Raw genomic sequence first — 19,876 nt, forward strand, 5'->3', positions numbered from 1 at the left:
TGGAAGGCTGAGTCAACCTTGAGCCTTGGCGAGATTCAATCTTACTTTAATTGCAGACAGCTGGTGTTAAATTACAGTGCTTAGTCTGTTGAGCTATCCAGGCTTATCCAAGCCAGTGATGGCTTATTCAACAAATAAATATTACATAACTTCACATTTTAGCCCAATATTGTTTGTTCTGGCCGATAGCCATTTCACATCATTTCAGAAGCTTCCCATTAGCTCTAATTCCGTTAATTGTGCTACCAGGCAGAATCAGGAACTGAAGCCTGGGCCTTCAAACTATTTGTGTTTTAGCTGATTACTTATTGAAGAATTTTTACTCTTAGGGGTGGACTTCCTAGTTTTTCAAGGGGAAAGAATGGTTGTAGTCCTCAACTTCCAACCATTCCTTTAGTGACCAAGGTTACAGCGGCACTGAAAAAAAGTGCTTATGACAATTTTTCACACAACTGTTGCTGCATTCCCTGTGGTCACAGAATCAAAATTCAGACATTTTTGGCATCTGACTCGTATTTATGACGGTTGCAGTGTCCCGGGGTCATGTGGTCTTCCCACCACCACCCCCCAATCATGCTGGCTGGGAAATTCCGGGAGCTGAAGTCCACCGGTCTTAAAGCTGCCAAGGTTGGACACCCCTACCCTAATAGAAAAACAATCAAAGCTCATATTGGGAATTGGCTTCCTGCTGGCAGTCACTCTAGTTAAAATTCACAAACTCAATTCTGTAGGACAAAAGTTATTATGATTCATTCATAGTGTCGTTTCTGTGAATGGTCTGAAAATTACTGCAATCACAGAGGGAAAGAAACACACCAAAGGCAAGGATGGAGAAAGTTCAGATGCTCTTATGATAATAAACAGCAATTTTATTTATGCATTTCAGCCATGAGGCTTACAATCAAAAATCTCTAAAGATACAGCATACTTAGCGGCACAAAAGGGCTTATTCCAGGTTTGAGAACTGGGTGGGAAGGTATTTTTCTGAATCTGTTCTCTTTTGAATTTGTGGAGGCTTAAAATAATCTCTTGCACACTGGTTTTGAAAGTCACACAAACATGTGCCTTCCTCTGATGTTACAAACTTATGCTCCTTAAGAGCAGCAGCAGAATCATCTGCTACAGTAAAGCAATTTTGAAATGCCACCATTCTGCATTAGATAGAGATTGTGTACCTAAAACACCCCTGGAAGTATAAAAATCTAGCACAAACCAGGCACAATAATTCTAAATGAACCTATTCTTTATTGTTGACACTTGTGAGGCTTTTTAAAGGGGCTTTTTAGAGAAACATTTGTGGCCATTAACTGACAGTCCTATTCTGCAATTTAATTTACAGATTGGCCAGGCTAAAGATAACAGAGGAACTGATACTGACTTATTTCCAATTCCAGTGTATCATACTAGATATAATTTTGAGGGCAGGCACTCATCTATTTGCTCAGTTCTCTTTCATGTACAAAAAGAGAAGTCATTTTGTACATGTTTTGAGCCGAGGAGTTTGACACCTCTGCTGTCAAACTCCTCGGCTCAAACAATGTACAAAAAGACTTGTCAATAATTCAAGCTGCACATTACAGGAAAATGTTTAAGTGAGGATGTCAAAGAATTGAGAAAAGGAAACAGGTGATTTCTCTAAGGCTAAATCAAAGTTGTAGGCAGGATAAAAGATTTAAGAAAAATATCAATCTTAAACTTTAATACAGTAGAGAGGATCCAGTAAAAGCTTCCTTCAAATGGTATTTTTTTTAGAAGCCCTTGACACATGCCTACTGGGATTATTCTACTCTAGTACAGGTCTCCAATCAACTAAAAAAAACAACAAACTACTAAAATTCAGAAACTGCTAAAGTTAGTCCAACTAACTATGCAAAAAATGGGATGTTTTCCGTATCTTAAATATGCAAGGCTACATCCCTACTTCACAGCCAAAATTACACCCCTCTCTGTACTTTCCAATTTCTCCACCTCTGCTTTTCAGTTGCTCTAAAATCTGAATGTTAAGGGGGAAAATACAACAGGCAAGAAGACTTTTCAAAGGCTAGACCTCAAAAAGAGAAACAAGAGAAATCCGACGTCACTGGTCAGAAAATGCCTTCCTATCTTAAGTAGTTATAATTTTCTAGAGATGTCTCCAGTTTATATCCCAAAAAGGAAAAATAAAGAGAGTAAAATTAGGTTCCTAAAAAGGCCGCAGTGTTGCTTGTAAGGAGACTGGGGCACCAGCATGACCTTAAATTAAAATATTTTTAAAATACCATATATTTAAAAGCCGTTCTATATTCAGGCCTTGATCTACACAACAGTCCATTGACTGTTAAACGGAAAGAAACCATTTGAACTTGGGTTTAGTGTCTGGAGCCCCAACTTCATCCACTTCTTGTAGAACCTTTGGGACTCCCTCATGCACGGAGCCTTCACAGTTATGGCGTACCACATTTTTCCAATTTTCTTGAGAAAAGACGAGAAGAATGATGGAAGGCAAGAGGGGATAAGCTTTGCAGAATGGAAAATTCTCACAGACAGGCAATTTCTGGGCAAAGCTGGGATTTCGAGACCCTGTCACGGGACTCCTACAAAAATTATTGAAAGGCATGTTTATTTACAAAAAAGGAATCCTCATTCGAGCCTTAAAACCATTCACCAAAAGCAAACTGGGGGACTTGTCTCTCCCCCACTCACATTTTCTCTACCAACTTAGCTCATTGTGATCCCTTTTTGCAGTTGGATTCACTTCCACCTGCTGTATTACAGCCACCCAACAACTCCTATGACCTATTTATGCGTGACACTCTTTAGCATTTGGTTAAATAAGAATTATGCTAGAAGCTAACGTTTCGTTACATTCCCAAGTTGTTTGGTCTTTTTAATTAGAAGGTGTCCCACATCTGGTTTTCACCGGCTCAGAAGCTAAGCAGGCTCAAGCTTCCTTCACACTTGGGATGGGAGCTTAAGAAATGAGTGTGAAGTCCGCAGGCTAGATTTTAAAAGTCAAAACACGGACAAGACTCTTTAAGTCCTTAGAAGTCAAACTCAAAGCAGGCTTTACCTTAAATGGACGGTGAAGGCTGATGGATTCCAGCAGAGCTTGTCCACTGGCACATACCTCTCTCGTTCCACTGGAATTTAATGCTCTCCAGATGTTGAGCAGAGCTGCACATCAGGTTAATGGTTTGAACAGTTGCTAGATGCTATAAGTGGAGATGTGCACAGCCCATTACGGTACCAGTGTATTTAGAGCTTACGTTGATGGGCACCTGGCCTGTAGATCATCCTAGCCTGACCCACAAAACAAACTACCAACCACAATCATCATTCTCTACAGATGTTGGGGGGGGGCTGCATTTCAAGATATTCATTAACACAGCTGAGGCCCCCAACCCCATCTTCTGTCCAGCAAAGGCCAAGAGTTACAGTCCTTTTAACTATCGCAATGCCTACATAACCTTCCCTTGGGAGGAGATGGGTTTCTTGAAAACACGATGGCAGTGCTGCTGCAGAAATATTACCCTAATGTTTCCCGCCAATAAAAACTTGGGCTCCTCCTCTTCCTCCTGCACGGGTGAACCGTTCTGCAAGGGAATGTAAAGGTGGAAGGTTTGTCTTTTGGGCAGTCAAGGAATCCTTTCCTGGCTCCGAGTGCAAATCATCTACTAGCAGAGGTCCACATCTCCATGCACCACCAGTCATCAGTTAACAGGAATGATATGCAATCTTAAGAGCAGCCAGGGAGCTCAGCTTTCATTTCCTGCTTTTCCTGGTTATTTTCAAAGTTTTCTGAACGGTAACATGGGGGGGAGGGAGAGGAAAAAACAGCAGGTTAAACAGATTAACAATAGGCATCCAGAAGTCCACGTAAATCTAGCCTGCCTATCTATTTCACATGCTAGGAATCATAACCCATTACTGAATTCTGATTCCCCTCCCAACACTATTAAAAACATCTTTATAGCAAGATTACCTTCTTACCTCAAAAATCTGAGGGGTTAGGGTTGTTATCTTGTCAGATGAACACATATATTCTGTTAACTCTTGCTGGTATAATCTGCCTACCTAACATCTAATCCAGGTACTTTAGCTGAACTGTTTAGTCAATTTTCTTCTGGACATCTCAATAAATGCATTTGTGATGTGACAGAGAAAACTTATTTCCGCTAAAAAAAATTCAACATCCAGTTTGGATAATTCAGGAGTGACTCATATAATGCACCACAACCCCAAAAACTGAGGGTAACCGATCCTGCAGAGATGGAAGGAGCATTGCAAAGCCAGATGTCAGGAAATCTCCAATAAGCAAGGCAAGACGGGAACATTTGAGGATGTAAGGCAATCCAGAGGATTACAGATGGAGGTGCATAGCAGAAATAAACCACAGGAAGCTCTTTCCATAATACGTGAAAAAAGAATCTGGGAAATATTTGCTATAGCTCATATACTATAGTGATCTGCCCATCACTCCTTTTTCTGTCACTTCACATTTTATGCTGCAAGTGATTTGAAAACAAGAGATTGTTCTAGTGTACATTTCACCAAATCAAATGCCATATGCATGGATGGCGAATCATTGTTTCTCCTCACATGATCCTATAAACTAATTACCATATCACAGTGCAGGTACAGCAGTTATGAAGAAAGGAAACCATGAAATGCAGTTTTGCTTATGAAGAGGAGATTCTAATACCAGCAATTCCCAGTTCAGGGATCCTCATTTTATATAAGCTGCACCGCATTGGAAGGATGGCAAGGAAAATCAGCAAAAGTTTGATGAATATTCAGCTAACATGGAATGAACAGCAGCAATTAAAGGGAAATACATGGAAATGTTTACTAGCAGCCAATATATGGGCTGGAAAATTTCCCACTTTAAGCAAGTTTGAGAATTTCTAACTTGCGTGCTTGTTTTTCTGCCAATTAAAAAAATAATAATAATCAGGACTTTCTTGCTTTCTTCTCATCCAGTGGCTGGATGAGAAGGGAGAAGCAGCTAGAGAAACGAGACAGCCATCTTGTGTTATTCCATGTAGTTACCATGTGATAAGGGCCGAAATGCTCATGTGGAGGAAATGGCCAGATTGGGCATTCCCTTGACAGTGGTCCCTCAGTGGCCACCCTGTGGAAAGAAACCAGATTGACGAACCATGCCCAATTTTAAGAAAAATACACACATGACATTAACAGGAGTTTCCTCATAAAGATAACACTGCTATTTCCTGTTGATATATTTCAGGAATGCCTATAGCAATTTTTAATGCCTTTTTAAAAACAAATTAGTCAAGGTTCCGTATAAGTCAAAGTTTATAGATTTTCCCCCTCCCAGATTATATTTGAAATGAGAAAACTTTTGCCAACTTCTTCCTCCATTTTAGCACTCTAGAGTATTATAAAACTGAGCCCAGAACTGGGAAAACTGTGTTTTTCCTAAAATTAGATCTTTAGTCTAATTTATCATTTGAGGTCTGAAACATTTTCCCCTCCAAGGCACGTTAGGCCATTTAACACACTTCAACAGAGGTCCATATTCCTATTTATTTAATAAATTTGTATGCTGCCCATCTCATTGACAAACGACTCTGCAATAAAGCAGATTTACTTGATAATTATCCTCCGTTAACTTAAAAACTACAGCACACAAGAGTTCACCATGCTGCCTCGAACACTTCATGAACCTTTTGATCTACGCAATATATGATTAAAAGAGAATATAATGAAAACATATACCTCCCCAGTAGTGCTCCATATTCTAGGCTAGGTTAGTCTGGAGCAGGAGTGTCCAACCTTTTGGCTTGCCTGGGCCACACTCAGTGAAGAGGAATAGTCTTGGCCCACATATCAAATATATATAATACAGTGCATATAAGTAACAAAGTTCAGCATATATTTTTATGGTCTTGTGGGGCTGCATTACTAGCTGCCCAGGACTGCACGCAGCCCTTGGGCCGCAGGTAAGACACGCCTGGTCTAGAATTTACTTGGCCTCAGAAGTCCTATTTTTCCATTGCACAGGTGCATATACAAAAAAAGAAGAAAAATAACTCCACCAAACTTAGTAATGTGACCACAGGGCAATTATACAAAGCTATCATTATCAGCGCCAGCCTAGTTGCTTGCCCCAGAGCTTATATAGGCTGAAAACCTTTAGCCTGAAGCTACAGAACTAGGTGTTAACAAAAACAAATCACAATCTAATTACAGGTCTGATTTACCAACTTTCCCCTGCTACATCTAAGGGCTTATCTCGTTATTCTGCTTCTTTAACCTTCAGTAAACAAGCAAGAGATGTTTTCACTAGAATGTTACTATTCAGCTCTGCAGCCTTTTTACGCAAGTTACTCCAAGGCTGATTTTCAAATTTTGCGAGGAAGTTTAAGACTGTAAAGCAAGTGATTTATATGAGGAATTTGAAGCTATCAACATTTCAAGTAATGTTCCAGGGGGAAACATGATCCCTTCAGTACAGATTGGCCACATTTAACAACTGCTGCATTGATAAAATTATACCAAAAAACAACTGCCTCATTTAGTGACTGTTCAGTTTATATGACCGTGATAAAAGAAAATAAAAATTAATCCTCATATTTTTGACCATCAAATTGTTTGGTCTTCTGAGCCTGTGAAACCAAAGGTTGTTAAGTAGTTGCAGTTTCACCTAGTGCCTTCACTTAATGATCAGTTGTCAGTCCAAATTGTAGTTGCTAAACGAGGACTACCTATGTAACACCATAAACGTGAGATGTGTTCTTGTCAACTCTTAATACGTTTGGCCGTAAATTTAATAGACCAGAACAGTAACCAGTAGGATTCATGAATAGGGATCCTACCCAATTTTCAACCTCAATACATATAATTAAACAGAAAACCTAATAGGGAAAATAATATATCAAAGGCTGCTGAAGAATTTAGTGTCATTCTAAAGTATTTTGGATCTGCCTAAGGAGACTCAGTCAATACTTTTAACACTTCAAATATCTTATCGCTTCCATTCTCTATTTTGAGGCATTTTTAGTCTTCCTTCAATCTTTTAGAACACCTAATATTTAAATCACTTTAACAGTAACCAACTTTGACCAGCATCTGATGATCCCCATTAACTAGAACACGGATCTGAAATGTAAGCTATAGGTAGTTCTCGATTTACAATTAACAGGAGTGAGTGAGCCCAATTTTATGACCATTTCTGCCATGGTTAAGCAAATCACTGCATTTGTTAAATGAATCCCACTTCCTCCATGACTTTGTCGGAGGCTGGTTGGGAAAGTTGCATGCTGTGATCATATGACCTGGGCACAGCAAACACACACTGGTTACCAAGCTCCTTAATCTTCATCATGCGACCATGAAGACAATGTACTGGTCAATAAATTGGAAGACTAGTCACATTTTTCAGTGCCATTTTAACTTTGGTCACTAAACAAATGGCTGCAAGTCCAGGACTATCTGTATACGTATAGTTATAACCAACTTATTTCCCCCCCCCCCAAAATCCTAGACTTAAAATGCTTGTCAACTGACCAATATTTTTTACAGTTGGTCGGGCTTTAACACCTTCTCTGCAAGGACTGTTATTTTACCTTTTTTGAGGATCTAGATAGCCTCAATATCTAATATAGAAACAGCATATAACCCTGAAATAATTTATGCAAGTGCAAAATCAATTCTATCATACCTTTAAGAAGCATGTCAGAGATCTACGTCCTTGTTTCCGCAGGGACATAATGAATCCTAGACTATTTTACACCATGGTGTTTTCTGGGGTTGGAAGCTAAGTACAGCCAGCTTGCTAAGATCTTTGATAGGAGATAATTTATTGTGGTACAATTGCTTTGAAACTCATCAAATTTTTGGCACTGAACACATTTTGACATGAAAAATATGTCCTGGTACTCATTTGATGTTCGACACACAACCGAGAACCTGTTGGTGTCAGCTACCTTGTGACTCACTACATTATTCCTTTATGGGGAAAATGTTTGGTACTCATCATGCCTCCTGGAACTAATTAACGATAAGTACCAAGGTACCACTGTATTAGATTTATATGCTACCCAATTCCCAGCAATTCTAGGCAGCCTGGGAAAACTAGAGCTGTAAATTGCATTAGAAAAGCAGCAATAGAAAACCATTTCCATGCTACAGTTGGAGAAGTTTTTTTTTATAAAAACATCAATGGAGTTTACTAATATGGCACCAAGATGGAAAACACGGCTTGTCAGGGATGGACCCTAACCAAGTACTTTCAATAACCCCCGAGGACAGTGATGGCTAACCTTTTTGCCATCACGTGCCAGGACGGGGTGGGGTGGGGGAGGTTTGCTCATGCGTGTGCCCACACCCATAATTCTATGTGCCCCGCCACACACATGCAAGAGTGACCCCCCTTCCCCCCCCACTCCTGGCACGCCCATTTTTCTTTCTCACCTGACTCCAGATCCTTTCTATGCATCTGGGGAGGGCAAAAACAGCCTTCCCCACCCACTTGGAGGCCGGAAGTTTGGAAATGGGCCATTTTGGGCTTCCGAGGGGGGTGGGGAAGGCTGTTTTCACCCTCCCCAGATGCATAGAGAGGATCTGGAGCCAGGGAGAAAGAAAAACAGGCCTTCCCCCCCCAGGCCCTCTTCTGGTAGGCCCCAAAGGGCCGAAAATCAGCTGACAGAGCTGAGCTGGCGTGCCAGGCAACATGACTCCGCGTGCCACCCATGGCACGCGTGCCATAGGTTCGCCATCACGGCCCTAGGAAATTCCATTAATTTTTAATCAAGTGCCAACTGTTAATGGACTTTAAAAACTCTGCAAGAATGTTAGATAACGTTACAGATGTTAACTACTGTAAACCTCAAGGATTATCCATGTGAAGCTAAAGCAGCCGTTTTATCGACCAGTTCTACTTGATACAGAATTCTGTAGCTCTTACCTTATCATCCACATTCTGCAGTCACCAAGTTGCATGAACCCTTGGCTATGTATCCTGCTAGAGCAGCCAAGTATTTCCTTCCATGTGCCTGACAATGTAAGCTCCAGGATGTTTATTATCTTCATTCTCAACACCTTTTCATCAGGGCTTATTTGTGCCCAGTCTACTACCAGTGCTCCAATGCTTATGAATGGGCCACAGAGCACAAGATGAAGCCCGGTCAATTACCAGGCCAAGAATCAGAGGAACTTAACAAGTGAATTCATCATAGCAGAAGAGCAACATATATGGGCATTATTCAATACAACAAAACCACCATGCACTTTTTTATAAAATTTTATTTGTCAAAAAGAAAAAGGCAATAGCCAATTGAAAGCCTACTTAATCTTAAAAGATTCCAATTTCTTTGCGTTGTTAAATTTAGGTAAATGACTTATTGGTTTAACATTTATAAACAACCCCCCTTTTTTTCCCCTTTAACATTTACCATCTACTTGTGCTGAATCCTTCCAAGGAGAATGCTCCAGCGTACCTCTCCAGGTCCTTGCTTTGCTCCTTTTACAAAAAAAAAATATGAAAACTCCATCGTGCATCTTATGGATGGGCTCCAAACGTCAAAAATAGGAAAAAAAAAATCTTTGGAATAGCCAATTGAGTTGAATAAAACTCCATACGAGTGCGGTTTGGTTGGGGCAGGAATCCACTCCTATGTTCCTGGTAATCTGATCCCGCTCCATGAATCCTTGAAATTGATCCTCCCTATCCTATCCACATTATGATTTGAATCCAATGATCCAGCTCCAAGGATTGGGATCCAGTGAGCCCTCTCCAATCCAAACCTTTATAACCAGCAAAACCAAAAAAGAGGAGGCAAAAAGTTAGATACCGTAATGAAAAATAGGATTCTGGGGAATGATCAGTTATGTCTGCCGCTGAATAATAAAAACAGGCATTGATAACTATCAGTTCCCCAAGACAAACTTTTGTATTGTGATGCTCAAATTTTAGCAGTGTTAATCATTTGGAAGAAACATTCTAATATTTACAAAGGATAACTGATAATTTCAACATTTCAATTACTATATGTGCATTACAGGTTTTGTGGTTGGAAAAAAAAAATGTCATGAAGTTGCCAAATCCTGCTGCTAGAACTATCCAGGCCTAAACTAAAAGCTCATTATACTCAGTCTAGAAGTGACAAGATTAACTGAAGTTTATCAGAGTCAATTTCTGATTTATCTTGCAGGGGAAGAGGGAAAGAAATCCCCAGTGTGCTCCCCCCACCACTGCTTCCATTTCATTACATTTAAGATGAAACAGCAAAATGCTCTATCAGTCACACAAGAGGACATGCAGATTTTAGCAGTATTGAGATTATACTTCCATGTCTGAAAAACCTGCATGTTACAAGGATAAAAACGGGCAACACCTGTAATCAACCGACACAGTACACCCCCACCACCCCACCCTGCATGGATCCAGCTAAGCCACAATTGTCATGATGGTAGTCAGAAAACTTCAGCTGACTAGAAAATGAGTGGAACAATAGAGAACAGGCGTGCCTATTTCACTATTCTTTCTGTATAAGGTCAATACTGCCAATTTAATCTGTGACAATAGCACTTGGAGTCATACCATTGCCTCCATTTTTGATCTGATCCTCCTCAATCCTCCTTTTGACAATCCTAAAATGATTGACATGTGCTCCACAATCCTTTAATCCAAAGCATTCTTAATCCATCTCTTCAGATATGTCTACAGAAAGACACATGAAAAGGCAAGATAAAAATGTAAGCTCCCCCAAAAGAGACAATTTAAACCCCAACACCCCAAGCTTGTATAAACCATAGCTGAACAAAGACATTTTTAATACAGCAATATCACAGTTGGAAGAGAGAGCGGGCAGCAAACTAGCTAGAAAGAACCCTGACTAGGACATGTTAAAATACAATTTATGAAAGATGCAAGGGAATGTTGATGTTAAAGAACAAATACTCACTAGGGGTATCATACAAAACTGCAATTCAACACTTTAGCCAATTTTCAGTAAAACAGTTTCAGATCTGTTCTTTTTTTTCCCTAAAAGAATGGACTATTTATGGGCAAAAGAAAACTGCATACAACATGGAGAAATTCTACAAAAAGGAGCACTATTAAAGATCATTTATGTACGAGAACGTGATCTGCTGTGACGGGGAGAGTAGCGTGGAGATCCTCTGCTTCGTCTCGGGGAATAACTGCGACTTCTGCTGTTGCTTCGGCTACGGCTTCTGCTACGACTACGGCTGCGGGAACGAGATCTTCCGTAACTCGGACTTCTTGGGCCATCAACTTTAACACGGATGTAGGCAGTTTCTCCCTATCAAATAGACACAACTTTCGATTGAAAGGTCTAAGTTTTTAAGCAGTCTTTTGCAGGCATGCTGATAGACTGAAGGTTTTTTTTAACAAGAAAAGTTGCATTACTTCTCCATACATTACTTAAGCATGACACCCATCTAGCCCTTTCTACATTTTTAAATACTACAAGCAGAAAACTTACCTTCGATTTTACTGCATCCAAATGCAACCCTCTGAATCCAATTCTTGCTAAAATATTAAGTGGAAAAACCTACCTCGTGAGATCTAAACTTAGTGTTATCCAGTTTTCGCACTGCGTAGGTCATGTCTTCTTTCCGAACAAACTCCACGACACCAGTTCCATCTCGGAAAACATCAGCATAACATACATCACCTGCTTCACGCATGTGATCCTTTAAATCCTGCCAGCTTCCACTGGGAGGCAGTCCTGGACAAGAGACAGTTGTTAAGTTATTGCTAGTGAAATACAGGCATTCCTCAACTTAGTCCTTCCTGTGCACACTGGAAATTATTCATTTCACATGTTAATCATGGTTTAAAACCTATATATTCTTTCAAATTATAGGTAGTCTTTGACTTTTGACATTTTCCTTAAGAAGTTTGAATAAATAGCCTGTAAAGAACATCCAAATGCTGCAAAATGCCCTACCCCGTGGTCATGTGATCACGATCTGGTTGCTTGCAACCTATTTGCACTCGATCCTCATTTATCTTCTTTGTGGCTGCCAAGAGAACTTCCTCTGGTCTCTGCCTGAAAAAGCTGTAAGCTGCTGGAGGATTTCATCAATCCAAGTAGACATGGAGCTGAAATCCTTTAGAACAAGCAGCTTTCTCAGGCAGTCTCCAGAGATGAGGATTTCTAGGATTTCCTGAGTAGAGGGACACCTACACACTGCCTGTGCTGGATCTTCTAGGGTCTTCCCAGTTCTCCTGAAGCATCCCATGTTCCTTATCTGTAGCTTCATCCATGTAGTGTTCTACAAGATCGCTTACTGACAACCAGGAATGTAGAGTTTGCAATTGTTGAGAAAAGCAGTCACAATTTCTTTTAACAACTGATTTGCTCAACTGAAATTCCGATGCCAATTGGGGCCATAAGTTGAGGACTATCTGTATGAGTTGTTTAAAAAGTGACAAGCTGACAATAGAAATTATAATACATGTTTTCTGGTTGGAAAACTAATATTGGAAGGACATTTGCTTTGTATCAATTACAAAATAGTCTCTAAAATTCACCTCTTGCTATATTTGAACAAGCATTCAATTATTCTTATGTCACTTTTTTTCCAACTGAAGAACCATTCAGAAATTTGTATGTTTTTTAATTTATAACTTTAATTTCTCCTTCCTACTGTTAGGTATTTTGACTCAAAAATAGCCTACGTAACAGAATTCTTAAGATTAATTTTGACTAAAAGTTACATATTTTTTAAGTCTTTTTCCTCTTCTTTTTTGCATTTAGTTAAAAAAACTAATAGGATTATGGTAATGTATGCTACTTAAGAACTGCTCTGAAGAGTCTACAGAAACTATAACTAGTCAGAATGCAAATGAGCACTTGCTTACGCTTATTATGTTATTTTAAACTGTATACTGTATTTCTCAACTCAGTTTAAAGCATGTGGGTGCTTATCCTGAAAGCCAAAGAGATTTCGCATAAAATATTTTAACCATTTCCTCCAAAATCAACTTCTGTCTCCAAAATCCAGTAGTTAAAGCATTCTTTTTTATCTTCCAACTAAAATGCAAAGACTGAAAGGCATGAAGTAAAAGAAAAGGGCTTTCTCATGGGCTACCCTTGAGTTGTAGATTTTTTGGGGCCAGAATGCTAGTTTAGCCTTCTTTTTTATTGTTCTTTATAGCAATCCATCTTGTCTAGACATGCAGTTAATTCACCAGTTAAAAATTACATGTTCTTCAATTATCTGCACATTCTTTCATACATTTTAATTCTATTATTGCTTTTTATTGTTAGTAGTTGTGAAGTGCATACATGTAACAGGAACATAAACTTTTAAAATCTCATTGTGATTATTTGCAGTACAAATAATCACAATGGCAAAGTATATAGTCGTTTAAGCAGTTTAAAGTATCTCAATTAAACCAGAAGATCTAGTATTTTGGGGGGAAATGAGGAACAATGTACAGATTTTCAAGATGCCAAATCATGAGATAATTAGATACCCAGAAAACAACTGAAAGATAGCTTAAATAAATATACGCCATCCACAATTTAATTCAATTTTTAACTAGTCAAATCATTTTCAAAATGATCCTGGAGAAATTTGTTTTTGCCCAAGGGGAAAAGCTTACCTGATACTATCACTCTGTATTCAGAACGTCTCGATGGGGGTCCATATCTGCCCCTTGGGGCCCCACCACCTCCACCGCCTCCTCCTCCTCTGCCAGTGCCCCGACCACTTCGAGGGAACTCCACCCGTAGACGGTACCCATCATAATCATATCCATCCCGTCCATACACTGCATCTTCTGCATCCCTGCAAGAAGAGAAAAAAAGAAAACCACACTGAGCTTCAATCCAGGATTCCTGAAAGACAACTGCATCACAGGCCCTCCAGGAACACCGAGAGCAGGAAGTTGGCCTTTGTCTTCAATCTACAAAAACAAGAGAAGACTTTGTCCCAACAGTATTACACGTACACATTTTTTTCTGTAAATAAGCAACAAAGGTTCTTCCACTCTTGACATTGCAGCACAACTGCACAAAGTAATGCATTACTTTTTTAGCATATGTATAAAAAGCAATGCTGTTTGTTTAAACTGGGAAGCAATAAGAGTAACATACAAAACAATCTTATAGGTAGTTAGACATTTTAGATTCCAAGAGGGGAAAAAATTTCAATGCATATATTTTGGGGAGCAAAGGTGAATTACAATATTACCTGCCCAGTAAGTGTGAATAGACAATTACTACTATATTCTCCATTTTCTCTTACTAGTTTTCATTTTTCCCTTCTGAATGTTCATTAATTGAAAAGAATTTATTTGTTTGTAAAAAATAGCCTACGTACTTCAAATGTCAATTTAGAATCTGGCTTTAATAGCAATGAATGCACAAATCAATGGGTAAATTCACTGCTAAATAATGGATTGGAACCCATAAAGATGCAGTTGGCACTTAAGTTATAGAAGCTGTGCCTCAGAATAAGCAGCAAGGCTGTATCAATTTAAAAACAGGAAGGCCCAACACTCAACTAAAACTTGTGTTTATTTTATATCTATTCCAAATCTAGCAACATAGCTTTCACTCTTAACTACAAAATGAAGTATTTTAAAGTGGCCTAACTGCAAGCAACATTACAAGAACTATAAATTAAGTTATGCCACTGTTTTGAAATAAGCTTTTGGACTCCAAATAAACATTCCCAAAACTTGGTGGATTCCACTTCACCTTGCACAGGCCAGAGATCAACATTCTTGGATTTGATCCCTCTTTCTCAATTTCTGCAAAGCGGATCCTGCAAAGTATATCCTGTTAAATGTCTAGGGAGATCCTCAGTCATCCCGGCCATAGCATTGTCCCAAAGGTGCTTTTCTCAAAAGGCAACTGGACTTTTGTTTTTCCTTGAAGACATGTTTTGCTTCTCATTCAAGCAGCTTTTTGAGAATGGAAGAAGTTCTTGGATGAGAAACAAAACATCTTAACATCTTCAAAAAAAAAGAAAAAAAGAAAAAAGAGTCCAGTTATCTTTTGGAAAAAAACCCCATGAATTTACCTGTTACTGTACAAATGCTGCAGAGGGAAAACCAATCTACAAAACACAAAAACTTCCAAATGGATTTTAACCCTCTACCTTTACAGCTTCATGGCCTCATGAAGATCTTCCATAAATATTCTCCCCATTAAGAACCCTCCCATGTTTTGACCAAAAATCTGACCTTCCTCAGGATAACTGGGTGCGATTGGGGTGCAGAGACACCTAGGAAACAGCAGCAGGTGCCACGTGCATGGGAATGAAACAGAATGACATGGTTGGACTAGAAGACCTAGAGGTCTTCTAGTCCAACCCCTTGCTCAAGCAGGAAACCCTACACCACACTTCAGACAAATGGTTGTCCAATCTCTTCTTTAAAACTTCCAGTGTTGGAGCATTCACAACTTCTGGAGGCAAGTTGTTCCACTGATCAATTGTTTTAACTGTCAGGAAATTTTTCCCTAGTTCTAGGTTGTTTTTCTCCTTTTCATCCATTGTTTCTTGTCCTGCCTTTAAGTGCTTTGGAGAATAGGTTGATCCCCTTCTTTGTGTCCCCCTCAAATACTGGAAGACTATCATGCTGCCCCCCCACCCCAGTCCTTCTTTTCACTTCACCACCTCGGGAGTTTGGCCAGCTCTTCCCAACTCGTCATTATGAATGCACAGGATTCATCACAGGGTAGAAACCGTTGAAAACCTCCCGATATCCCCAGGAGGACGACATACGGCCGCGCCTTTTATTCCAAAATGTTATTTTATTTTATTTTATTTCACAATATCCCAACCCGGCGCCCATACACACACCAAAACGGGGCGGCTTTACCGCGATCGATTTCAACCTCGTCCCGCCCTTCCCCCATCGCCTCGATCGTCCGACACGTGTTAAGGCGAGGATGATGGGAGCTGGAGTAACAGGCACGGAGTTTACGCCGGCCTGGACTAAGAGAAGCTGCACCCTCTTATCCCTTTCAGGGCGGCGATCTCCCTGAGGCGGTTTTTTCCCCCCCACACTTGCCGTCCCGTCCCGGCCACTGACCTGGGGTCTTCAAACTCGACGAAGGCGAAGGGCGGCCCCCCTCGGCGGTTCTTGAGATCGATGTCCCGAATGGCTCCGTATTTGTAAAAGACGTCCTCGATGTCCTTGGTGCGGATGTCCGGCGGCAGGTTGCCCACGTAGATGCGGCAGTCGTTGTTCCCGGCCGGGCCGCGGATCACGCCGCCACCAGACATGGCGAGGTCAGCAATGGCTGCGGTTGGGGTTGGTCGATGTGTGAGAGAAGAAGGCGGAGGACCAAGGGCGGGAAGCAGCCCGAGGAGGAGCGGAGGGGGAAGAAGAAAAGAGGAATTTTTTAAAAATAAAACCGGCAACGATCCGATCCAACCGAAAGAAAAAAGGGAGCGAAAGGGGGAAAAAAGCGGGCGAGGCCAACGGGCAACGACAGGAGCAGCGATGCCTCCTCCCGCTTCGGCTCTCTCGGCTGCCACAAAATGGCCGTTCACTCATGCGCTCTACTTGCCCTGCGCAAGGATCCTTCCGCGCCCTTGACGTCACACTCCCGAGGGGGGGAGCTGAGGCGAGTGCGGCCTTCCCGCCCTTCGTAAGGCGCATGCGCGGCTCTCCAGATTTTTTTTTTTGGTTGTTGTTGTTTTCCCCCTCCCCCTCCCCCTCCGAAAGATTTCTTTCCAAAGTTATTATCGAACAGTTTATGGGGCGCCGTTCAATATTTGCCGACGTTAGATGCGGCGTTTTATTATTTTTTTTTAAGTCACCCTCTTGGGCTTTTAACTTGAAAGGAAACACCTAATTTCAAACAGGCCTCGTGGCTGAGGACTTCCGCTAGCCTCCAGGGGCGGCGAACCGTTAAAAGTGCGCGCGAAGAAGATCCGGCTTTTATAAGGAATTGCACAAAGGAGGAGTGTGAGTAATCCCACAATGCATCACGCGAAGGGAGGCCTTGGCGCCAAAAGAGAAGAATGTCCCCATAATGCATTGCGAAGAACGAGGGCTGCCAATAGGTTTGAGGTCAGGCGGCGACTGGAAACGAAAATTAAAATGCGGACACGGCTGACGCTAAAACCCACCTCGGGAGGCCGCCTTTCCGTGTAAAAGAAAGTCGTATTGAGGAAACAAACGGCATCTTTAAAAGAAATGAGGCTCAACGGACGCATCACCTGTTTTTTTAAAAAAATAAATTCCCTCAGTGTTGCAGTTCGTTAACGTGCGCGCAGAGAAAACACGTGTTTATATTCACGTTTGTGTTGCAAACGGAAAGCTTGCAATTCCCGGATGTAGGAATGCCCCAGTTGCTAGAATGTTCTTCAGGTGGCATTTGTTGCATACGCTTCAGTGTGGGTTGTCTGGATTTGCCACTTTATTAATTTATTCCGTTGCATATTTTAATTTGCTTTCCTTATAATTGGCAGCTACCTGGACTTGGGCAGTGCTGAAATCAATAAACCAGAGGTCTTCAAACTGGGCAGCTTTAAGATTTGTGGACTTCAACTCCCAGAATTCTCCAGCCAACTATGCTGGCTGGAGAATTCTGGGAGTTGAAGTCCACAAGTCTTAAAGCTGCCCAGTTTGAAGACCTCTGCAATAAACTGAAGCCAATGCAACATGTGTGCATACTTCAAACCTGGGTGAAATCCAGCAGGTTCTGACAAGTCCTGGAGAACCGGTAGCGGAAATTTTTAGTAGTTCAGAGAACCGGCAAATACCACCTCTGGCTGGCCCCAGAGTGGGGTGGGAATGGAGATTTTGCAATATCTTTCCCCTGGAGTGGGGTAGGAATGGAGATTTTGCAGTATCCTCCTGCCACACCCACCAAGCCACACCACGCCCACAGAACCAGTAGTAAAAAAATTTAGATTTCACCACTGCTTCAAACCCAAAAATACACTAAGGCAGAAGAATGCAAATGACCAGCTTTCTGCAAGGAGTATAAATCCTTCCATTCCGCACCATCCAGTCAGAGCTGAAGAAGCTTCTTGGATGAGAAGCGAAACGTCTTCAAAAGAAAAACCAAGTCCAGTTGCCTCTTGAAAACAGCATCTTTGGGACAACCATGACCTGGATGACTGAGAATCTCCATAGACTAAGGCAGAAGCTTGTCCACCCCAAGGATAAAACACCCAGACACAAACTGAGCAACTTGCAGTACAATGCAGAGAGCCATGTGCAGATCTGTACAGGTAGTCCTCAACTTACAACAGTTCATTTAGTGACCATTCAAAGTTACAACATCACTGAAAAAAGTGAGTTAGAGTAAGACAAATTCCTTGTGTGTCCACACTTGGCCAATAAAGAATTCTATACTATCTATTCTATTCTATTCTATTAACTTTTGTCACTTTGAATGTATATTACATAAACGACAAAATAAATACAAAATTATGCAAAGTTATGACCATTTTTCACACTTAGGATCGTTGCAGCAACCTCGTCATGTGATTCACATTTCAACACTTGCCAACTGACTCATTTTTATGACAGTTGCAGTGTCCTGGGGTCATGTGATCACCTTTTGCAACCTTCTGACAAGAAAAGCCAATGGGGAAACCAGATTCACTTAACACCTGTGTTACTAATTTAACATCTGCAGTGATTCACTTAACAAAATGTGGCAAGAAAATTTGTAAAATGGGGCAAAATTTACTTAACCAATTTTGTCTCTTGCAAACATAAATTTTGGGCTCAGTTGTGGTCATAAATTGAGGACTACCTGTACATTGGAGAAACAAAACAACCACTTCATAAACACATGGCACAATGTAAGAGAACAAACGCATCAGGACAAGATTCAGCAGTCCATCTGCATTTAAAAGACACAGGCCACTCTTTTGAAGACAACAAAGTTCATATTTTGGACAGAGGATCGCTGGTTTGAAAGACGGGTCAAAGAAGCCATCTAAGTCAAAATTGAACAGCCCTCTCTCAACAGAGGGGGAGGGAAACGACATCTATCTCCTGTCTACAACACAGTTCTTTCAGCAGTTCCAAGAAGGCTCCATGCCCATTTGCATTATTCAGGTGACTCTGAGGACACGGAGATAAACTCCAAGTGGCCTCAACGACTCTAAAAGAATGCAAATGACCAGTTGCCTGCAAGAAGTATAAATCCTTCTATTCTCCACCATCCAGCCAGAGCTGAAGAAGCTTCTTGGATGAGAAGCAAAACGTCTTCAAAGAAAAACCAGAAAGTCCAGTTGCCTCTTGAAAAAGCACCTTTGGATCAACCACAGCCTAGATGACTGAGAATCTCCATAGACAATAAACTGAAAACTTTTCATCTCAGGTTCGGATCCAATATAGGTAGTCCTCGATTTACAACAGTGTTTAGTGACTGTTGTAAGTTACAACAGCACTGAAAAGTGACTGACTGTTTTCACACTTATGACCGTTGCAGTAACCCCATGGTCACATGATCAAAAATTCAGAGACTTGGCAACTGGCATGTATTTATGATGGTTGCAGTGTCCCAGGATCATGTGATCCCTTTTGTGACTGTCTGACAAGCAAAGTTAATGGGGAAGCCAGATTAATTTAACAACCATTTTAGTAATTTAACAACTACAATGATTCACTTAACTGTGGTGAGAAAGGTCATTAAGTGGGGCAAAACTCAATAAATGTCTCACTCAGCAGTAGAAATTTTGGGCTCAATTGTGATCGTAAGTCAACCTGTACAAAGTTCCAATTGTTTAGACATCCATCCCCAGATGGTTGATGTTTGGCTGTGTTAGGTAAGGATAATAAGCCTCCACTTATTTGTTGGTTTTATTAGATTAATGATTATGTTCCATTAAGTTGTTTTCGATTTAGCAACCACTTGCATAGATTTTTCTCCATGATGATTTATTTATTTGTTTGTTTCTTTGTCAAACATGTACA

The 19,876-nt window shown here is 40.8% G+C and overlaps 1 protein-coding gene across 8 annotated transcripts; it reads right to left on the minus strand.

Annotated features, from left to right (window-relative positions):
- Positions 1-848: 848 nt before the first annotated feature.
- Positions 849-16,854, minus strand: SRSF1 (serine and arginine rich splicing factor 1). Of its 8 annotated transcripts, none has more exons than XR_015731631.1 (7): positions 16,022-16,795; positions 13,583-13,767; positions 11,524-11,696; positions 10,544-11,267; positions 9,396-9,747; positions 5,029-5,110; positions 849-3,777 (listed from the first exon to the last, which is right to left on the minus strand). XR_015731631.1 is itself a non-coding variant. In XM_034420721.3 (4 exons), the coding sequence occupies exons 1-4, from the start codon at positions 16,213-16,215 to the stop codon at positions 11,073-11,075; spliced, it is 747 nt and encodes a 248-aa protein (XP_034276612.1). In that variant the 5' UTR covers positions 16,216-16,854; the 3' UTR covers positions 9,229-11,072. The 8 variants fall into 8 exon arrangements, 2 of the variants coding, with proteins under 2 accessions (XP_034276612.1, XP_087739571.1); XR_015731634.1 differs by having other exon boundaries at positions 10,544-10,663; positions 16,022-16,794; XR_015731632.1 differs by lacking the exon at positions 5,029-5,110.
- Between the last annotated feature and the right edge of the window lie 3,022 nt (positions 16,855-19,876).

This window comes from Pantherophis guttatus, chromosome 1, assembly GCF_059756535.1.
Source record: "Pantherophis guttatus breed Tessera chromosome 1, ASM5975653v1, whole genome shotgun sequence".
NCBI lineage: Eukaryota > Metazoa > Chordata > Lepidosauria > Squamata > Colubridae > Pantherophis > Pantherophis guttatus.

What these genes read in the sequence shown, in the direction of transcription:
- SRSF1 (XM_034420721.3), bottom strand. Translation starts at nt 16,215, where the DNA reads ATGTCTGGTGGCGGCGTGATCCGCGGCCCGGCCGGGAACAACGACTGC. An exon ending in GTCGAGTTTGAAGACCCCAG is followed by an intron (nt 13,768 to 16,021) that starts GTCAGTGGCCGG and finishes CTCTTCTTGCAG; the next exon opens with GGATGCAGAAGATGCAGTGT. An exon ending in CTAAGTTTAGATCTCACGAG is followed by an intron (nt 11,268 to 11,523) that starts GTAGGTTTTTCC and finishes TCTATTTGATAG; the next exon opens with GGAGAAACTGCCTACATCCG.